This window comes from Euwallacea similis, chromosome 13 (assembly GCF_039881205.1).
Source record: "Euwallacea similis isolate ESF13 chromosome 13, ESF131.1, whole genome shotgun sequence".
NCBI classification, from domain to species: Eukaryota; Metazoa; Arthropoda; class Insecta; order Coleoptera; family Curculionidae; genus Euwallacea; species Euwallacea similis.
In genome coordinates, this window is record NC_089621.1 from 3,645,615 (window position 1) to 3,667,479 (window position 21,865).

Genomic DNA, 21,865 nt, shown 5'->3' on the forward strand with positions numbered 1-21,865 from the left:
CTTTTTCAGTTTCTCAGACATATGACGACGTGAATGACGTTGCAAAGTTACTTACTATATGTGGAATAGTGCTCGATCCAAATTAGTCATCCAAGGTACTTGGGTAAATCATGGAAGTGATCTTCCAGCATATATGCTTTGCAGTCAAATATTTGGCATGCTAAAACTCCTTTTTCATATCAGAACACCTTATATATTTGGCCTGGAATAGTGTTGGATCGTAATTAGTGACTCAAAGTATTTTGAGAAATTGTGGAAGGAACTTACCAGCACATACATATGCTGTACACTCAAATATTTGGTATGCTAAAATTATTCTTTTTTATATGATACCATCCTGTATATTAGGTGAGTTTTTGCTTTCTACTCATGTTAAGGTAAATTTGTTTACACAAATCACGAATACGCAAATCAATATAAATATATAGAGATCAATAAAGCAGCTAATTTGTTATAAAATTTCAATCAGAATTCATATATGCTAAAAATCTCCTTTCAACACTTGAACGTAAAATTTAAACTAGGAGGGGATAAATATCACACAAATGTAAAAATTATGTATATCTGACATATAAATTCATATATTGGAAATTTTAGAATTTTTAATGAACCATAGAACGAAGACTGGAAGCTGCACAGATAACTTGCTATGCTCTAGTCACTTGCATAATTTGATGTTTTAACCGCAAACCACATCAGAATTTCACTCTTTCTTAAATAACTTGATCATCCTCGTAAATTTCAAGGATATTGGATTGTGTTGGAAGGTCACGAAGTGACATTAATAACCACTAACAGCTGATCTGTAGATAGGTGATTAGGTACCATTTTCACATAGACCCAATGTTTGTTCTTTACCTTATGTGGTTGAGAAAAAGCGATATAATATATACATACCGATTTCGTCACATCTAGAGTGAGTGTTCTAAGTCATTGGATAGCGCTTCGGCTTCCACGCCTTCAACGTAAAGGATGTCAATATACATCCAGTTGTGTTACTATATTTTTGTTATTTTTCTAAGTAGTTAGATTAGATGAGAAAAGGCTGAGTTAGGTTACTTATTTTCTACTGCTTTCAGGGATTTACTAATTGTATTAGTTTAGTGTGAGCTGGCCTAGTTCCTATAGCGAATAAATAGCTTATTATTATTTTCCTTGAAAACAACACATTCGTTGTCCTCAAACCGGCCATCAGTTTTATTGGGCTTGCCTTTTTTACGACTTTTTCCCATATTGTAGAGATTATTAACGGAGGATGTTAACTTGAAGCAACAGTTCTAGTGTGTCGTCTAAACAAAAGCTGTCGTACCTTGATAATATTGGTATCGTTCGTTTTGTTTTCTTCGAAAGATGATGCGGCGAAAGTACACGCATACTTGTGTAAAGCGTAGAAATGAGAAGCTTGAAGAGAGACTCAATAAGGGAGAACCAATTAAGACAAAAAAGAAATAATTTGCTAAAATTTTAATTATCTACAAAGGAAAAAAACATGCAAAATTGAGAAAATGAGTATTTCAATAATACACTGCCTTAAATACAAAACCACTAAGATAAACTTAAGAAAACATTCAACAATAATATTTTTCTTAAATTGAGAACAGTTAAAATTGTTAGTAAATGTCACAATACACGCAGCTGTTACAAGAAGTTGTCGGTACTGCAACAAAAATTGAAAATTCGAGACAAACAGGACAAAATACAAATAATCCTCGTTCACGGTTATAAATTTGGCATTACAGTAAGACCTTTTTTAAAAGAAAATATATACGAAGGTCAAGCAAAAGCCTCTAAACACGTGAAAGTGATTCTATTATGTACTTACTAACATTGCACCGAAATTACATGCATTTTAAAATTTCTCTCGACTTTCAACAAATTGCGAACCTGACGGTGAAGCCCGTAGCAGACCTCAAACCCAGATTCTAAATATATGCATTTTTGAAAATTCAATAACTAATTTTACCCTTTAATGAAGTTATTTTTCATCCTTCAGGGATAATTCTCTAGGAACCGAAGGATCGGGCAACTTCTGGTAATTTGGCTTCACTCCCCAGATGTCTTCACCATATTCAATAATGGTCCGGTCACTGGAGAACTTACCCGAAGTAGCAATGTTCAGGATGGCCATTTCCAACCATTTTGCTTGGTTCTACAAAGCAATATTTATGCAACAGAACACTTATAAGAACTAAAGCTGTACCTGATACGTCGCACTGACTTCTTCTTGCTTCTTAATATAAGAATCGTAGTCGGCCAATAAGAAGAACCTGTCGTATTTCAGCAAAATATCGGCTAAATCCTTGAATTCGTCGGGGTTATTCGGACTAAAGAATCCGTTCTGGATTTGGTCCACTACCTGCTTCAACTCCGGATTTGAGTTGTAGTAGTCATAGGCATTGTAGCCTAAAAAATAAAATGACCATAATGAATTTTTTTAGCTAAAAATTGAGGCCTTTAAGGTCAAAAATTAACAATTTTGTAAATGTCTTAGAATCCCCAAACGAACAGGTTAATAAATTTGACGGTATTTCTAATGCTTACATCAACTTATTTGGATTCTATTTAGACTCAGAAATACAGAGAGTAATTTAGAAACCTACCCTTCTTCTTTAGCTCCTCAACTTCCTCCACGGTCATTCCGAATATGAAAATGTTCTCATTGCCCATTTCTTCGGCCATTTCCACATTTGCACCGTCCAGTGTACCAATGGTTAAAGCACCGTTCAACTGAAATTTCATGTTACCAGTGCCGGACGCTTCTGTGCCAGCCGTCGAGATTTGCTCGCTCAAATCCGCGGCCGGAATAATCTTTTCCGCTAATGTCACTCGATAGTTTTCCAGGAAAATCACCTAGTGGAGAAAGCATCAATAGAGTAAGAGCCACAAGAAAAATATGTACTTGGAAATACAACTTTTATTTCAAAATTAAAAAAACTAATCGAGTTGCTTTGCATGTTTACATACCTTAAGTTTATCACCGACAATTGGGTCATTATTAACCACTTTAGCAACATGGTTAATCAACTTGATGATTTTCTTGGCCGTGTAATATCCAGGAGCTGCCTTGCCCCCTATCATGATAGTGCGGGGAGTAAACTTGGCAGATGGATTCCGCTTTATTCTGTTGTAAAGCGTAATTATGTGCAATACGTTTAAGAGCTGTCTTTTGTATTCATGGATTCGCTTCACGTGAATGTCGAACATCGAAGCTGGATTTACCTGAAACAATTATTAGCGGTATGTAGACATCTTAATGTTAAATTAGATAAACCAACTCTCAAATAAAGAACTAACCTTCACGCCGTAATCCTTTTCTAACAGCTGGGCTAACTTCAGCTTATTCTCCTGCTTAACCTTCATCACCGCTCTCTGCAAATTGGCATCTTTGGCAAAACTTTTCAGCTTCTGCAGTTCATCTAAGTGTACGATCCAATCTTCCCCGATTCGCTCCGAGATCGAGTCACTCAGCCCTGGATTACACAGCAACAACCATCTACGCGGCGTAATTCCGTTGGTCTTGTTTTGAAATTTCTCTGGCGACAGCTCGTAGAAGTTTTTGAACCTGAAAAGCTAGTTAATTATGTATAAAAACAGGTTTTTAAGAAACTTACAAATCGCTTTTGATGATCTCTGAGTGAATTCGCGCTACTCCGTTGACAGCATGGCTGCCCACAATGCTCAAATTCGCCATGTTCACCCTCTTCTCGCCGTCCTCTTCGATTAGGGACATGCTTCTCATTCGGTCCCAGTCTCCAGGCCAGCGCTTCTCCACATCCTGCATATGGTGGAAATTTATCTTGTAGATAATATCTAAATGTCTGGGCAGTATGTGTTGGAGCATGCTCACAGGCCATCGCTCTAAGGCTTCAGGGAGAACCTGTGAGATTTTGTATGTAGTTTTACAAAGACTAAATTTAGTTAAAGTTGTACAGTATGGTTGGTGTAGGCGCAAGTTTTGCGAGTGATATCCCACGCTTTTTCCCATGGCAATCCTTCAACGTCCACTAAAAGGCGCATTAGTTCGGGAATGGCCAAGGATGGATGGGTATCGTTTAGTTGGATGGCGACCTGAAAGAAAATGCCTTATTCCCAAATTTGCATGGCGGTTCCATAATTTCAATATATAATTCATGTGTTAAAAATATTGTTTAAATGTTTACGGCGCGCTTTAGTTTTTATTGGAGTTGAGACGTAATTTAAACCGTGTTTTTTGTTAACACGATTTGAAATGGTTTAAAAATATCATATTTTTATGTGAACTCATGACATCATACAGGATTGTTTTGTAAAAGCATCCAAGAAATGTGTCTGAGCAATGTTGGAACACAACTGACGCGAATTCGAGTTTATATTTCTGTCAATCAATGTATTTTTTAACGCAAGTGCTACTTGCTACATGAATTTTAGAGATATTGGTATTCAAAGTTTCAATAATGGCTAAAACTATGGACGTACATTAATCGAAAAAATTCTTACCTTCTCAGGGAATTGATCAAAATCATTCCTTGTGGCCGATTTTGTTCCAAACTTAGCAGACTTAAAGCGACGTATTATGTCCTGTAAAGTGGCGGCTACCATAAAGTATTCCTGCTTCAACCTAAGTTCTTTGCCTTCAAAGAAATTATCATTGGGATAAAGGACTCTGGATATATTTTCGGCCAAATTCCTATCAATAACCGCTTGGATATAGTCTCCGTCATTAACTAAAACATAATAAACGCCCCAGAAGTAAATAAAAATCTTTAGCAATTTATTTACAGTGCTAAAACATGTCACCATTCAGTTCACACAAAGGTTAAGTTGTCAATAATACCACAACTTGATTACCAGTGTGAATTCCGAAAACCTTTCTGATTCTGTGCAAGACGAAATTCGAATATTTGTCTCCCCATATTGTGTGCACTAAAAGGTTATTAAGTGACTTATATACCACTCAACTCCCACCACCCCATTGACTACTATTTGAACATTCTTTAATAAAAACACTTACAGAATTTTAAGTTGAAATCTACAGGACTCTTGGCGCTCCACAGTCTTAAAGTGTTGACAACGTTATTTTTAAATCCGGGGATAGGATTGTCATAGGGTAGGGCAAAAACTACTTGCGTGTTCACCCACTTCTTTTTACCATCAGGGGTTTCAGTTACGTTTCCTAAATTAAAAATGAATGATTTAAAAAGAGATTAATGGAAACCAAGGAGAGCTAACCATAAAAATTCACTGGGAGCATGTATTCAGGCCGTGCTTTTTCCCAGGGATTTCCAAAACGCAACCAATCATCAGGCTCTTCTTGTTGTTCGCCATTGATAATCCTCTGGGCAAAAATGCCATATTCATACCGGATACCATATCCATAGGCTGCCATGCCTAAACAAACAATCGCTCAATAAAAGGTCTATTCACATACAGAGTTCAGTTTAACCTAAGGTGGCCATAGAGTCCAAGAAACAAGCGGCCAAACGCCCTAATCCGCCGTTTCCGAGACCAGCATCTTCTTCCATATCCTCCAATTCTTCTATGTCTAAGCCTAGTTGATAGAGAGCTTCATCACATGAGGACTGGATGCCCAGATTGATCATGGTATTTGATAGGGTCCTGCCCATGTAAAACTCCAGAGAAAGGTAGTAAACTCGCTGCAAAGATTATGTATTTGTCAGTATACTGTTACATCCTTTATTCTTTTTCTGTATTAAATAACAAATAATAGGATTTTTACAGGCCATAGACCCTCAGGCGTAGCTTTGTTTTCATTTATAAAATCTTGGTGACAGAATGACTATCGCCAATTGGCTATTGGACATGGGCCAAATTCCCAGATACCAATTTTAGTAGGTGTAATAAAATATTTATTTTAAACCCCACATGTTTCCATGGGCTGAACAATAATTACATTATCTGAAAAATCTACAGTAAACCTTTTTATTGATTTCTAGGAAGTTTATCTTATCCAATGTCTATAATGCAGCTTTGCTGCTCATATACACATTTATAATAAAGACTAAACATTGGACTTAATGCCTAAAAAATTCTGGTATGTTTGTATAGATTAGTTTTATCACTCATATTGGTTTCTAATTATAGCATTTTGATATTCTGATCATTTTTCTGATGGGTTCTAACTTAGAAAAACTTAGTTTCATCATTAGAGATAAATAGGTTTTAATTAGGGTCATAAATATCCTATTTTTCCAAATTTCTTTTGGGCTTATTAACTATAGATTGCTCCAAAACAATAAAATGAACTTTTGAACAAGCAACATGGTGAGGATTTATGTCATTGTCTTAGATGCAATATATATACTACATTCACATCTCAAATAATAAACATTAATCAAATCAATCCAATCAATTTAATTTCCTTTCCTCAAGCATAAATGAGCTGTTGAAATACAGACTGCCCAATAAAATCATTAAAACTGGATCGAGCTGCTTAATTGTGTGCACTGAGACACTCTGACTTAAAAAGCAACATTTGGGGTACCAAATAAGTGGTTGAATTTCATTGAGGATATGGGAATGGTTCTTATTGGTTCTCAATATCGCAACTATGATTGTGGCTTGGAAACAAGTGAATTTTGAGGGCTCTTACCTTTGGATCAATCTCGTAATAATATTGCTGAGTCCTGATCCACCGGGATACCAAGTGGTCCCTTACCGTATGGGCAAGGGCGAAATAATAATCCCTTGTGGTGGCTACATTCCTATCTTTTACAAGGGTGTAATGGACGTGTCGGTTAAAGGTTTTCTTAATTTCGTTCACATCGTCGATTTCTGCGATGCCTCTCACACTAATCTGTTTCCTTCTATCGACGTCGCTCTGGGGAGCCGACATTCTGGGGGATCTTCTAAGGTTTACTTGCTCCTTGCAGGGCTTCGAAACGACCGGCAAAGGCGAGCGAATTAACTAATTGTTTGGGTTTCAGTTTTAGCAAAAGGTCACCTTGAAACTTTTTGATTTTAAATCGGAATGAGAGAAATAGGGAAAGGGCACTGGCGTCTGCGCATTAAAATATTGATACTCCCCTTTAATCTTTCTTTACACGTGGTTGCTCAGTTTTGTCGTGAGATTCACTCAAACTGTGCTTTATCTTTCTCGGATAAAAGTGATTGTTGTGCTAAAGATAAGGTACACAATAGTGCGAGAGCACTTATCTTAAATCATAAATTTCTCCAAAACCAACCATGCAACTACACCATAACCTAAAATGTAAAAATGAAACGAGTCTTTGAAAAGTTTAGTTAGCCAATTATTTTCTTATTATTTTAGTTATTTTCTTAATTGTTAAATAGACTTTCATAAAACATTTAAAAGGAACGAATAATACTATTTACAATCTGTTTTGGTAATAAGCTTCAAGAAAATCATGTAAGTAGTAAACTTAGAATAAGATGCCCCATATTCATTGCTAAATGAATTTTGATATATTTCCTTAAATATCGTTAATACTCTATATTTCCCCCTACTTTGCCCTCTTTTGCAGTCTAGTTTACAATTATTTTCTAGAACCTAATAACATTTTCTAAAAACCTTACTAATATTAACATTTGTTAATGATCTGGTTAACTACACAAAATCTATAAGGACTAATGATTATTGGAGTGTTTTAGAGAAAACTGACTATAACTTGTTTTCTATAGAAAACAGTTTTCCTGGTATGTGTATAATGCTTTTTTAATATTCAATATGGTTCCTACCACCAAACCTTTCTAGTCTACTTCTTATATTCTTTCTTTCTTCTACTCTTTCATTTAAAGATGATGATAAACAATTCCTCAATAAAAGAGTCGTTAATGAATTAAAACTGATTTTCTTTAAAATTTAGGTTTGAAGATGATGAGAATGACTCAGATAATGACCCATACCTTAGAACTTATCACGAAAAGTACCAATCAAAAGAAGAATCTGACAGCGAGGTAAGTTTTTTTTCCCTTCATTGAAGCTTAAGATAGTTACAATTCTGTCTGTTTGGCTGTTCTTATAGGTGGAAGTGTTTGGTGTAGGTTCTGATTCTAAATCAGACAGTGATGATCAGAGTGAAATAGCACTGAGTGATGTAGAAGGACAAGAAGAAGGTGATGTACCAGATGCAAGGGCTTGGGGCAAAGAAAAGAAAAAGTATTATGGAGCTGATTATGTAGACCCTGACTATGGAGGGTTCCAAGGAAAAGATGCAATTGCTGCCCAGGTGGAACAAGAAGAGGCAAAAGAGCTTCAAAATCAGTTAATGCAGCAGCTGGATGTTGGTCTTTTGGACATTGGTGCTACATTTATGGTAATTTTATTTATTAATTTTTATTGAGTTTTCAAAAAATAATTTTAGCAACCAGGTGAAGTCCTAAATAAGGAGAAATCAGAGGAGCTCTTAAAAACAGATTTCTCAAAACTGACTAGTAAGGAAAAATTGTTTAATTTAAAGAAAGAGTCTCCAGAATTGTTTGTTTTGATTGATGATTTTAAAGGTATGTTTAAAGATCCTGATCATATTTACACATAATTTCATTCTACATACCTGTTATTATTTTCAGCAAAATTAACCCTTGCAAAAGATTACCTTATTCCTATAATTGAAGCAGCCAAAACTGGTCAAATCACAAGCTGCAAGGCAGTTGATTTTGTCCAATTGCATTATCAACTTATCCTAAAGTAAGATATACATTTTTTAGCACATTTTGGTTTAGCAATTATTGGTTTTTAGCTATGTTACAAACATTTATATGTATTTGTTGCTAAAATGTAATGGCAAACTAAAAAACCACCCCATCAGCCGACGACTTTTCCAATATCGCCAATTGCTCAGTCAAGTTGAACCTGTCTTTGAGGAGGTGATAAAACAACAAATATCAATTTTCTTGGATCAAAAGGCCCTCATTAAGGTAAGGGAGATATTAGGATGCTTATAAATTGTCAAAGCTTTTTGTAAATTGTAGAATATTGCCACATCTAAAGACTCATTAAAATCAAAGAAAAAGAGGACTTTAAAATTGTTAGCCCAGTGGGAAAATGGGGCAAAGAATGTGACTGGTAGTAAGCCAGAGCAGTCAATGAAGAAGATCAAATTGGATCTCGAAAATGGAGTGAAAAGCACCAAGAAAGCTGTTAGGTTTAAGGATCAGGAACTTGATACAGATACAGATGGGAGTGACAAGGAGATAAACAGAGAAGAATTTGCTGAGGAAATTGACGGTAGGTTAATTTAGACATGTTAAAGACTGCATTACCTAACACTTATTTAATGTTTTAGAATTAAGTAAACGTGCTATAACATACCAAATAGCCAAAAACAAAGGGCTGACTCCGCATAGGAAGAAGGAATTGAGAAATCCCAGGGTAAAACATAAGCTTAAGTTTAGAAAGGCACTTATTCGCAGAAAGGGAGCGGTAAGTTGTTTTCCATTGTCTTTTATTCAGGTTTTTGTGAATGGTTTTATTTAACTCTAAAGGTCCGGGAGCCAAGGAAAGAGCTTAGTAGGTACAGCGGGGAGATATCAGGCATCAAAACCTCAGTTTCAAAGAGCATAAAGATAAGGTCATGATTAATAAGTTTGTGCTGTGGGATATAAATAAAGGTTTATTTACAAAGGGGTGAAGTACATTTCGTGATAAAATTTCCATATATCGCACCTATACAAATATAATATTTAAATACAGCTATAACAAAGATTTAAATTAAGTAACAAACAATAAGTAGTGATTTTCAGTTAAGTATAGATATAATTACTGGAATCAATGCGGAATAAGTTATAAGGAATACATTTTTAAAACAGTGCAAGGGTTTATCTAATTGATACATGCGCCTTTCAAATATTGTTTTTGAGATTTTTGATAAATTCAGTTAATTTGAGATCGAATAAGAATACACTCAGTCTTCAGTTAAAGGTCAATTAAGTTTCCCTTATAATTTGATTATTCACGGTTACATTAAGCAACTCGAATTATAACTTCCTACTAGCTAGGGGGTGATATGTAAAAAAGTGAAAACCTCGGTAAAGTAACTGTTAAGGACAGATGGGTGTGGACAATATGTGTTTCAGTGAAGAATCACGATCGCATAATTGAGCAGTAAGCGATGAACTATTCTCGAACGACAACATATGTTTTTAGGCGACCGAAAACGCTCCTGAATCCCCATCCACCCACCTAATTAAATGCGGGATCTTTAATAGTAATTATTATTGTTACGATATTTAATTACAACTTTTGTAATTAAGTCTAAATACGATAAGTGTCTGTCCTTAGAGCCCCAAAGCATTCAGTTGGTCTCCAATACGTAGTATGTATATTATTATGGCTTCAATATAATAATTTTTAACATGAAGTGTGAACGTCAATATCACGAATTAAGTTCCTATACATCGATCGGAATAATAGTAGTACTAAGAAACCCTCGGAAGTTCGCTTTATCTACTGAAATTAAATAATGGATCTGGCTGCCTGTAGTACGAACAGTTGGTTCTCAAGTCCTTGCCCAAGCACGTGCTTCTATCATATCAGTCTATGTATCAATTCATTATTAATAGTTTACGTTTCGTCGGAATCAGATGGCGGGTCTAAAGCTGTGTGCACAGTCACGCTAACCCCCCTATTGAGACTAACTGCAGGGTAAAACACCCCATATAAATTCCTGAAAGCAATTTCGCCTTGCGGCTCCTCGTTCACGTAAAACTGCAGAGTGTGGTGATTTAAATCAAGAAGGACTCCTATGGTGGAACCCACGTGAATCCCTCCTTCAACTCTTTGGTCATGGGCCCCTGCGTGTTGAAACCATGACCTCTGCCTGTCAATATACATGGCCCAGCCTTTGTCGTCTTTACCTGAAATAGGTTTCCTCACAGCTCTCATGAAGTAATTCTAAACACGTGACATACCTAACATTTTATCTCTAGTAACATCTATCCTGGCAATTCCAAAAGCGGGATCAGTGTCTGCATCGTACTTATCAATGGTAAATTCCCAGTAGTGTATCCCTCTGCTAAATCCCACGCTGCCTAAAGCTACCCTGTGTTCCCACCCCTCTCCCGTTACCGTAGTGTTATCTTCCGAGTACTGCAGCCCCGGTCCTGATAGTATCGGATCGAATGTGAACCACGCCACTGAAAAGACATACGAAATATTACCGGTGTTATTTCTTCGACTTAATTTCTCCATACCTTCTGCTGTTTGCAGCCCTATGAGCTCGCTATAATCACCTTCTCCGGAACTGTTAAATGCCTTAACTCTTGCGTTGTACATGCAGTGGAAATGTAGCCCATCCACAGTGCAAATCGTCTCGATGCCGCAGTAAACTTCCTGCAAAAATATCGCAAAATTTAATACCCAATTATTTCTAATATCAGCCCCCAAACTGCATTATCCCCTTCCGATCGGTTTATTTATGAGTCAGAAGGACCAAACATGTCGATATGCACCATTAATCTTGCTCTCCGGCGACACTTTGATACCGTTTTATGACGCCACTATTCTCCCCCTCACCCTAACTCCAATAGTTCAGAGCTTTAATTGCATTATTTCGGACAAGTTATAATATGCGATCTAAAAGAGGTTGGAAGCTATTTAGAAGTAAGGAATGAACGTGTATTTAGGGGTAAATTAAATTTTGCTAATCAAGAAAATCTGTTGGCTGCTATCAGCGATGGAAGCTTATGGATGGCTTCTAAGCACGTGACTTTTTCGTATCTGAATCGTAAATTTTGAGTGGGTATGACACTCCCCTTATCGCCCCCTCGATTATGTAGTCGATTTCAGGAAGATAAGGGTGTATTATACATGTTTTGGGAGACTTATTTCAAGTATTTTGCACCCATTACTCCAAATTCACGTGTACGTATTTAATTACAAGTTCAATAGCTATATGCCTCACGCCGTTCCTTTCGAATTTAATCGCTTCGAGTACAATTGCCTCGTGAAGACAGAATGTTCACTTTAAAGTAGGACTAAATTGCTATTCCAGAAGTGTCCCGCGTTCTCAGACTCATTTGCGCAATTAAACGAAATTATTTGCGTAAAATGTGTTCAAGCACACTTGGGTACGCTTGAACAGTTTGCTTGTGCTTTTTTTTACTGTTAAAATCGATTTTAATGCAGGTTTGTTCGAAACATGGTCATGCAATTACGATTATTTTGTCTATTTTCTGAACTTGTAGTTCGAACTGTAATATGTTATTTAGGGGTTTGGAACCCCCAATATCCTGCGCGTTCTGGGTTTTAAGTTTAAACACGTAAAAACATCAAAATTTGACCAAACCTAGATGAAATTAAAATATTCGATAAAACACGCTTTGATGCGCTGCCTATACTGGATGATGACATTTTCAGTGGCGGCTTACTCCAAAACCAATATAATATTAATTGAGCTCAGCGCCCTGATTCTACAGCAACACGTGAGAATGAAATATTTGAATTGTTATTGATATTGAATAATCAGCCTTGATCATAATATGGAAGGTTAGTGTAGTCGACGTCGATTATTTTCTTTGAAAGGCTGCTTAATACATTAAAATTCGTAGTTCTGCATAAACACTTATTATACTATTATTACTACTACACTTATTATACTATATCGTATTATTTTACCCAATGTATAATTACCGATGTGAGGGAAAATGGCACTACTCGCAACATTGCCACAACGTTCAGTCATGTGATTCATCGGATCGCAATTTGAATTTCTTTCTATCAGTTTTTGTGACATGTCATCGTTAACAAATATGGCGGGAATTGAATAGAATGATTTGGCGTCTTTTTGGAGAAAAATCTAAAATTTTCGGTTTTAAAAGTGATTTGGTGCGTTTTAAAGTGTAATTTCTAAACTTTAGTTGTTCTCTTATTGAAAAATGACTGGGATAGCAGTGAATTACGGATTGTGAAGTCGTGACAAGTGCTTCTAAAGTGGCTTCTTTTCTACTTGGTATGTAGCATTTCTATAGAGCTTTAATTTGAGATAAAACTCCTTGAAAAGTACCAATAATGGGCCATTAAAGTTCCCAACTATATATGAGCATGCATATGGTAATTATTACCAAAACTTGGAGTTCATTATTGAAATCCTCCGTTCACTGTATGAACGAAATATATAAAACTAGAACCAAATTAGTTCAAAGTTTCAAAACGGAAAAAGGTACCTTGACAGTAAATAGGTAATAATATTTCCCCTATAGCCCCTCGCCTGCGGCTCGTGTAACGTTCACGGCGGTGAGTAAAACTTACTTGCTTTATATGTGGGATGATTCATAATATTTAATAATATACACGGTGCCCCATTATACAAGTCATAGTTAATTGAGGATAAATCATGTTGGGTCATATTGGCATTCTGTTTATCCAAGCATATTATTAATAAGACTCTAATAACCAATTTTACACCTGTTTATCGACTCCGCACCTCAAGCCCTAATAGCAAATTATCGCCTGTCGACTACTACTTATAATTTTCTCATTATTGCCGCAATTTAGTTCAATCTCTCAAACTTTTTATGTTCAGGTCTTCGCTTACAAATCTCTTACCTATCAAGGTTTAAGGAATTTGCCATCCCCAACATCATTTACACCTCGGGCGGTGCAAATTAACTAATTCAATAATTAATGGGGATTAAAAGGGCATTTTGACTTACCCTAAAATCCCCGCCGTTTCCGTCGTCTAACTCGAGAACGTACCCCTCGACGTGACTGTGGGGTGGAGGCTGCCAAGCTATTGTTACTGAATTATTTTCCGCACTGCATTCTTCCGGTATGATTGTTGGGGCTGCCGGAGCTAAGTTTAAATGTTCATTATTTAAATTTAGTTAATAGAAGCCGAATTTAAGTTTATAATTCAGCCACAAGCAGGGAATTGGACGGAATCAATCTCTATTATACTGAGAGAAATGTATCTTGTTTTCGTTTCATCCAACCCTAGCAGTTTTAAATTGAAATTTGTCCCTGCAAGTGTACACTTTAATAATGCTATTCAACTTCAACATTTCTTCATAATAATAATAATAAGTAAGGATCATGCGAAAATGTAATAATATAATAAAATGACTCCCATGCGAACTGCAGCATTTTTCATGCTCATTTACCTGCCGGAACTCTTTCCTCTCCGTCTATGAATGCTAAATTATACAAAATGTTAACAAATACGAAATTAATATACTCTCTGGAGTTGCATGGGAACTAATTGTAGCCCAGTGAAAAACTATTTGCATAATTTAATATGTTATGATACACCCATGTGTTAATGTCATATTATTGGTTTGCGGCACTGCAATTTGATTACAAATACTATCGCTAGAAACAAGTGCCAAGAGCTTTGTTTCATCAACTCTTTCCATTGCTATACTGAGTTATCACGCATATATATTGTTAATAAAATTCCCCTAAATAAATTCGATTACATTCAAAGGGACATTTATTTTGTTCCCCCTTAATCAAAACTGAAAAAAACTTACGTTTCATTTGAATAAAATTGAGCTGTTCTATGGCTTTCAGCACTGATTTGTCATCTAGTGTTAGGTCGAAGTGCGGGGACACCCTCGGAGCTGACCATTCTTTGTGCCAAGAATGGTCAGTGTTGGCCACCCTGGATATCAACATGGTGCCCACCTAATATACCGGAATTAAGGTCCAATTTGATGAGTAAAAGATAGGATAAAACCTGTAGGAAGGCAGTGCTGTCAGTCTCTTTGAGAGCCTCAATACAAAATTGGAGTAAAGCGGTGGTTTGCTGCAATCTAGAGGTGCACGTGACCACCTGCTCCTTAAGGGCTCTAACTCTGACGTCCTTGTCCTGCCTGATGCAGTCTATGAGCTTGTCTCTTCGCTCACGGATGGCGTGGATAAGGGCTTCGCATTGAGCTGAGACTATTTGTTCGAATTCCTCACAATTTTCCTGGGTAGAAAAGGAACAAACAGTTAATGTGGCCACGTTTTTTTATGGAAATTTTTCAAGATTTTTAAATGGAGCCGATAAGAAGACTTGAAGTTTTGTATTTATCCGGGAAGAAATACTCAACGAGGAAAATGTTTTTATTGTTGTTGCACATAGTTTTTCTCGGTAAGAGGGAAATATACGTACATAAGTGGCACATTATGATGAAATATATCCAATCCCGGTAAATGCAAATCTTCTCCGTTGCTTCTCAACGCTCTGAGCGCACAACCTTTTCAAGGACTATTATTTTAAACGATCCCATATCTGACGAAATTCAATTACATTAAAATATCAAGGTTCGCTCTAGATTATTCATCCACTTTACAGAGAATGTTACGTGGAGGGACAGAAAAAATGTTACAAGAATAAAGCGGCCCCGGATCCCCACATTTCCTTTTGTTATCTGTTCTCTTCTTTCCTTTATCCATTCCGGCTTAAAGTGATAAACTCATTTACTTTTACAGGGTGGCCATAAAACTGTTATTGTTGAAGATAATATATCGCATAAAAGGGAATTAAGCCCATATATATTTTTTTGAAAATTCTACACTTACATTCACTTTATCGCTCATGCCTTTGAGCCTCTGAATAAACTCCGTTGTTGACTTGGCCCGTTCCGACAGTTGCTGCAAGTTATGGGACAGCTCCGTCTGGAAGAAGAAATATTTGGTAAAATCCGACTCACGTAGAAAATCGTTTAGAAGAGAAATAATGATAAAAGTTATATTCCAAAAAGGATTCGCTTCACTCAATTGTGAAAATAATGGGAAATCTTATCACGCAGCGTTCTTTTTCTGAAATTACGGTCACGTCTGCTTGTTTAAGGTCCGACTTTCCGGTAATACCTCAACCGCAAAGTGAATGCCTAAACGTATCTGGATGTATGTAACACGTGTGTGTTCTAATCACGGACAATTTACGACAATTTTCCTTTAGGAGTGCCGTAAAACGTGGTTATTTAAATTCTGCCACCTAAATCCCGGGTAACCAAGAGAAATGAGACGTCCCGTTTAAAATTTTATGTCCAGGGGAACGGGCCATAAAATATCCGTAAAACTATTGTATGAACATCGCCTCCCATCGTTTGTTCGCTTTATTACCGTTAGTTTCGATCTCCCATAAATAACATTTATCAGAAAATGCGGAAGGAGTAAAATTTGATTACGTTGTTAATTTTATATTTTGGTGACACACCAAAACGCTCCTTTACGAGACGACTTTTCAGCTTACTAAATAAACAAAATTCAATTTGAGCCCCCAATTGAGAAAGGTTATTACACAATAAATTCACCCTCCGACTTGAATGGCTCAATTATGTTTTTGTTTCGTAAAAAAGACACTTAGCTTGCAAATTTAATTTCGTGCCAGTTCTTTTCAAATTTAGCTTCGTCACTTTTTCACGTTTTACTTAGGGTTCATCCCCCGGTGAGTCATTTAGCAGCAGTGTCAAAAGCCAACTTTAAATATTCCTCTCCCCATTGACGCAAAAATCGCAAAAAACCAATCTGTGTGTGCAAATGACATAACAAACTTATGGAATAGGTACCCGAAAGTTTGGCATCAGTTAAATTGGGTCTGTTTGTTGCATCAGAGGCCCAGAGGGAAACCCTTTGAGGATAGTAATCCGCCTCTCGAACGAAGTTTCAATAGGGCCTTGTTGGACAGTGGACACTTTCATCACCTAATATACATATTATGTTAATTGGGCGCTCATTTTGTTTGCCAGACTTAAATTTCCCCTTGCTTTATAGCTGTTACCGTAAACTTCTCGTAAATCTAAGCCGAGCTGAAAAAAAGCTGGTAATAATCGGTCATGAGCGTTTTCACTCATTTTGGAACTACAGTATCGGCCAAAATACTTGGAACTTAGAATATTGCGCTTTTATCTGGATAGTCCTGTTCTAATATAAACACACCCATTAAAGCAAATGCCCTATTATCGTTCGACAAAAATGTAGTATTAACATTTTGTTGTTTGCATTCTTTTGTAGAAAAAAAAAATAACAATAATCATTTCGTGTTGGACAAAATGTTTGGAACTTGTTTTTGTTATAATTTAAAACCAATTTTTTAAATTCGTTCATTATTTTCTTGGCCATTTTGTTTTAACTCCTTGATACGCACACTATTATCTATTTTTCACCAATGGCAAAAGGCAAATCACATTCACTCGATTTGAGAAGCAGAATTATTCAATTTTACAATGAACATTGCAAAAAGTTTATTTCTATCAGATTAAATATTTTAAAAAAAATGCCGTATCGCATATTATTAAACAGTTCAGAGTATGTACAATCATGTTATCCCGGGAAAAGGTACAGGCGGGCTTAAAAAGGCTAGCAGACGAATGGATAAAAAAATTATTAGCATTGCCAACAGTGATCCGTTTCTGTCATCAACAAAGATCTTGCAAAAAATACAGATATATGGAGATTCAGAAATATCATCGAGAACCATCAGAAGAAGACTGTGTGTTAGAAGGTGTTCAATTATGGGGTATAGAAATAAAAGAATCTAAGACAGATCGTTTCTGTTAGAACTCTAATTTCTTTATTACGGTCAGAAGGCACGTGTTAACGGTCAAAAGATCTGTAACGAACTAACTACTAAAGACTCACACTTTTACCACCCATCTGTATTAAAAGCGTCAAACACTGCAACCATTCTCTTGATTTATTATCCTGATCATCTGGTCTTTACATGGGTGAAATACTAACTTCAAGTAACAAAAGACCAAAAAATCCATACTTTCTTCTTTCTTCTGTTTTAAGAAAAGGAGTCATAAATTGAACAAACTTGACTCTTACAGACAATAAATTTGAGAATATAAAGACTATTGAATTTTGGACGGGAACACTTGTATCAGAAATCCAACAGAAGGTAGTCTAAAACCTTATCCCGGCGCACTTTCTTTAATTCGCGTGCCAGGAGTTTTTTTTTACCTTTCAGGCGTTACCAGACACCCAAAGCACTTTGTCTATCATATTAGTTTTCCATATTTTTTTCTTCAGCTACCTTTAACAGACCACTAAAACAACATCCCGGTATGTCTGTTTTAAGTGTAGTATGAAGTCAAAACTGAAATAATTAAGATTAGAACAACGCAGTGCAATATGTATCTTACGCCAAGAAGGGTATTCAGAGCGGGAGATTGCAAAAATTTAAAAATATCGTGCAAAGATGTTCACAACACTTTGGTCAGAAGAAACAAAACAGGGCCAAATTGTGATAGAAAATGAAGCGGACGGCCTAAGGCCACTACTCATCGTTAAGACGCCTTTATTACAGCCACAACCAAGCGTAATCGATGTCTTAGTGCACCCCAATTTGCTGCAGCAGCAGTCAATCAAGGGCGGAAGAGAGCAATCTCCACAACCACTGTCAAGAGACGCCTTCTTGCGCTGTTGGTCTTCGAGAATGATGTGGCGGCTAAAAAATCTAAGCTCGCCATCGAACACAAAGCGAGTAGATTTGAATGGGCTAAGAGGCAGAAAGACTCGATTTAGGACCGATGGAATAAAGTTCTATGGACAGACGAATAAAAATGTCTGATTTTTGGGTCCAATAGGAGAGTATTCCTTTGCCGATTTCGCAATGAAATTTTCACAATTATTCGCACAATGCCAACTGTCAAATGTTCCCAACCTTTTGTACACGATAGTGTACATCACCATTTTTTTGTTAATACACTCGGGATGACTTTCACCCTTTTTCTTCGTAAGAATTAGAGTTTGAGTACAACCACGTTTCGTCAAGTCAATAAAAGATCAATCTCGCTATCGATCTAAGTGTTACGTTTTAAATATGTCGCTAATAAATTGGCCAGTAATTGCCTCTTAGCCGTAGTACGCCTATGCGTGTTAGCCCTTGGTTTTAGTGCTTAAGAACTTTGCAAAACTTATAAACTCTCTCTTGGCCGCAGCGTCGCGTCGACGTATACTTCGTTAACCGAGTTCTTCATTTTTGTAAACTTGATTGAGGTGCATTATTTAACAGTGAATTAAATCCTTTCGTAAGTTGTTCCCGAGTTTGCCTTTCCGAGATTCATTACAAGAGTTACACTAGGGCTGCACGGGTATCTGCACAGTTTCAACATTATTAATTATTATTGCGTATAAACCCTTTAAGGACACTCTGTAATTCGCTCCTCCAAGGATATACGCATACAGGTTCCCTCATTGTCACATAATACATCCTACAGTTAACTTTTCCCTTTTGGATCCCTTTCTCACCTCAGATGTCTAAGTAAAATTTCTGCTGGTAAATAATTAAACAAAAACTGGTCTTTGCCATCAGTGACGCTAATCTGGAAGGAAACAATGGAAAAACTAGGGAGTTTTATAAGCAGAAAGCATTCTTCAAGCATAATAAGCTAGGCCATTAGTAACGTCTGAATTTTAAATGGAGATATTGCGCTTGAGGCGAGAATAATAAAGGCCTTTGTAAATTATGAATCTGGAAGGGCGGCGCATTTTTCCGGGCGAATCGAAAGTTTTTAGTTGTGCTGTTAATATTACATGGCCTCAGGACCATCTTTCGTGTAATGGGTTTCAGATCATAAGAAATTTATCCCCAGACCTACGGGGTCAACCCCGTTCGTCTTCGCATCTCTCAAGACCTCTTCTCAAGAAAACAATAAGGAAATAAATCCTAGCACGGCTCACATCCAGCAGTGAGGATTCCCCGTTTTAGTCCTCGACATGATTCACAAGGGAGCACATGACGATTATTGTTTATCAGGCGTTTAGCCTTTATTCGGATGTCGACAGCCACAGTACAATAAAATATAGTGCCACTCAAAGCTGGTGCTTGTTAAAGCTCCTGCAAACTGCAGACTGAAGCTATAGAAATTGCCGATTCACTGGAAAATTTGCCGTGTTAGGATGGCGTAATGTATTTTTGACTACGTGGATTTACGTGATCTATTGCAGTGTTTTACGAGCGCACATGCTAAGTTCTCATGCAGCACGTAGCGCACGTCGTAAAACCAAATGCTATATAGAAGTAGGAGTCCTTTACGATAATTCGACTTCGTTCCGCCCCTGATTTTACAAGTGTTTTTATTTACCAATTGCACCGAAACCCGCACCGTCGAGGCGATAATTTAAGAAAATAAAGTCAACTTTCAGAAGGGGGAAAACTGCACCGCCAGACGCGGCGAAGGAAATTTTGAACGAATTTTCCGGCAAATCTCTTCCTGAAGGATGCAAGGGCGTTTCTATGGAGACAACTACCTACGTAAACGTAAAAGCCGTTATCGTTTCCTTACCGTGACTTCTTTTGCATGGCTTTGCTTAATGTTCAAAACGTCGCTCATTCCTATATTTGTGAATACTCGCAAGATTTTAATTTGTTTGTAATCGATTTAATAAGAAGCCAAGATTTGTATCAAAGCGCCTTCGGAACCGGCCTAAATCCCGTTTCACAGTTTGATCGATTGTCTCAATGGAAATGTCCTCATCTCCCTTGGGAAATTCGTCACAATAACAGATTTATGGCAATTCGTCTTGTTTATTACGGTTCGGAGAAACCATGCTGGTTAAACAAGATTTAATCGTATCAATCAGAGGAAAACTTGATAAATATTTCTTAACAATATGGCGAACGACTTTAACGTAAATACAAATCGTGCCTTTCATACCCGAGAGATTAATATTCTGCTACATTTTTCAATTAGCAGTTTTAAATTAGAAACCTGATTTATTGCAAAGAAGGGACATTTTTAAGACGAAGGGAGCCTAACTTCCTGAGGGAGATTTTTCAAACAAGGGCGGAAGCATCGGCTAAAATTAATTGTACAAATGGGACAAATAAATCTGTCAAGTGCCTCCGATTTATAAAGTTTTTTCCAAGACATTAATCAGTTTTGAAGCACTTTTAGCTGCTAACACGCAAAACTGGTTTTAGATAAATCTGGGCAAACAAGGGGACGTAATGATCACTTCAAATGCGTTGTATTTCCGACAACCTGGATGATACTCGGATACGTATAGGGGCACAAAAGAATATAATGGCGCGTTCGTGTAAGTGCCCTACATGTCACGTCGGTGAAGGGTCGCGGGGCGACATAATAATTAGATGGTGCTGCAAAACCTCTTCATTACTCCCAAACATTGAGAGTGTTTTTGTATGAAAGCGCCTAAAAAACCCAGGGATCAGATAGACAAGAGCTTGCTTAATTCTGAGCTACTGGACAGGAACTAATTCTATTGTACAAACATAATCCTTGAGGAAGTTATCGAATCAGGGAGCTGATCCGTGAACGCCCCTATATAAGCTCAAAATCTCTTTACCTAATAACGAACATTAATGGCTTGTCTCCACCTTCCCTGTAAATGGCAGATAAGTAGAAGACAACGCCCCAGTACGGGATTAAGATTAGGTATTAAATTTTGTATTCATTTACTCTTTGAAGGAAAGCTTTTTCTTCTAAGTATAAACTATAAGCGAAACGGAAGCATATTTCGAATGATGGACTGTTAATTTCACGGAGGAATGCACAGCCCGACTCGGTCATGTGAAAAGAGATACTTTATTTTAGTTTACTGGGTAAACATTGATCCGATATGCCCTGGGGGCGAAGAGAGAGAGAATATAGATGATTTTGCATCGTGCACAAACTAAAAGCGTTCTGAATAAGCAATCTTTAAATGATGGGGAGCGTTATAGGGACGGTCAAAAATTTATATTAAAGAAATTTCAATTGCAAAATTCCTTCGGAATCACTCACAATTCCAGTTGGAAAATCGCGCAGTTATTTTAAACTCGCTTCCATTTTTTTTTCAGCCAGAAATGCTTTACATTTCCTTTGTTCTGTCGTCCTTTCAATGGAAAAATTATTGCGCCCTCTCATACACCATCAATTTCAAAACTTTGGATTGCCAATAACTCTGAAGATTGAAAATTTTTTTAGAATATTCAAAAACCATTTCAGCTGAATGGAGGAGGAGCCAGTTTAA

The 21,865-nt window shown here is 36.9% G+C and overlaps 3 protein-coding genes across 4 annotated transcripts in view; 1 reads left to right on the forward strand and 2 right to left on the reverse strand.

Annotated features, from left to right (window-relative positions):
* Nucleotides 1–1,449: 1,449 nt before the first annotated feature.
* On the reverse strand, nucleotides 1,450–6,957 carry GlyP (glycogen phosphorylase). The gene is made up of 12 exons (XM_066396844.1): nucleotides 6,590–6,957; nucleotides 5,423–5,633; nucleotides 5,209–5,367; nucleotides 4,991–5,152; nucleotides 4,477–4,703; nucleotides 3,931–4,068; nucleotides 3,612–3,877; nucleotides 3,295–3,562; nucleotides 2,965–3,219; nucleotides 2,601–2,850; nucleotides 2,201–2,403; nucleotides 1,450–2,149 (listed from the first exon to the last, which is right to left on the reverse strand). Exons 1-12 carry the CDS (start codon nucleotides 6,830–6,832, stop codon nucleotides 1,976–1,978), a joined length of 2,556 nt encoding a protein of 851 aa, XP_066252941.1. The 5' UTR covers nucleotides 6,833–6,957; the 3' UTR covers nucleotides 1,450–1,975.
* A 254-nt stretch (nucleotides 6,958–7,211) lies between these two features.
* On the forward strand, nucleotides 7,212–9,582 carry Sas10 (UTP3 small subunit processome component Sas10). The gene is made up of 9 exons (XM_066396425.1): nucleotides 7,212–7,366; nucleotides 7,824–7,914; nucleotides 7,983–8,273; nucleotides 8,322–8,460; nucleotides 8,527–8,644; nucleotides 8,697–8,874; nucleotides 8,929–9,184; nucleotides 9,243–9,379; nucleotides 9,442–9,582. Coding segments are annotated over exons 1-9 (1,305 nt in total). The 5' UTR covers nucleotides 7,212–7,364; the 3' UTR covers nucleotides 9,535–9,582.
* Nucleotides 9,583–9,616: 34 nt separating this feature from the next.
* The window catches only part of Trim9 (E3 ubiquitin-protein ligase Trim9), a 45,656-nt gene continuing 33,407 nt past the window's right edge, over nucleotides 9,617–21,865 (reverse strand). The window contains exons 2-9 of one of the 2 annotated variants that reach the window (XM_066396419.1): nucleotides 15,461–15,556; nucleotides 14,631–14,864; nucleotides 14,425–14,578; nucleotides 14,056–14,088; nucleotides 13,609–13,748; nucleotides 11,149–11,287; nucleotides 10,867–11,091; nucleotides 9,617–10,812 (exon numbers count right to left, since the gene is read on the reverse strand). In XM_066396419.1, coding sequence (XP_066252516.1) covers nucleotides 10,520–10,812; nucleotides 10,867–11,091; nucleotides 11,149–11,287; nucleotides 13,609–13,748; nucleotides 14,056–14,088; nucleotides 14,425–14,578; nucleotides 14,631–14,864; nucleotides 15,461–15,556 — 1,314 coding nt within the window. In that variant the 3' untranslated portion in view covers nucleotides 9,617–10,519. The remainder of the gene's footprint in view (nucleotides 10,813–10,866; nucleotides 11,092–11,148; nucleotides 11,288–13,608; nucleotides 13,749–14,055; nucleotides 14,089–14,424; nucleotides 14,579–14,630; nucleotides 14,865–15,460; nucleotides 15,557–21,865) is intronic. The other variant, XM_066396420.1, reaches the window with a different exon arrangement.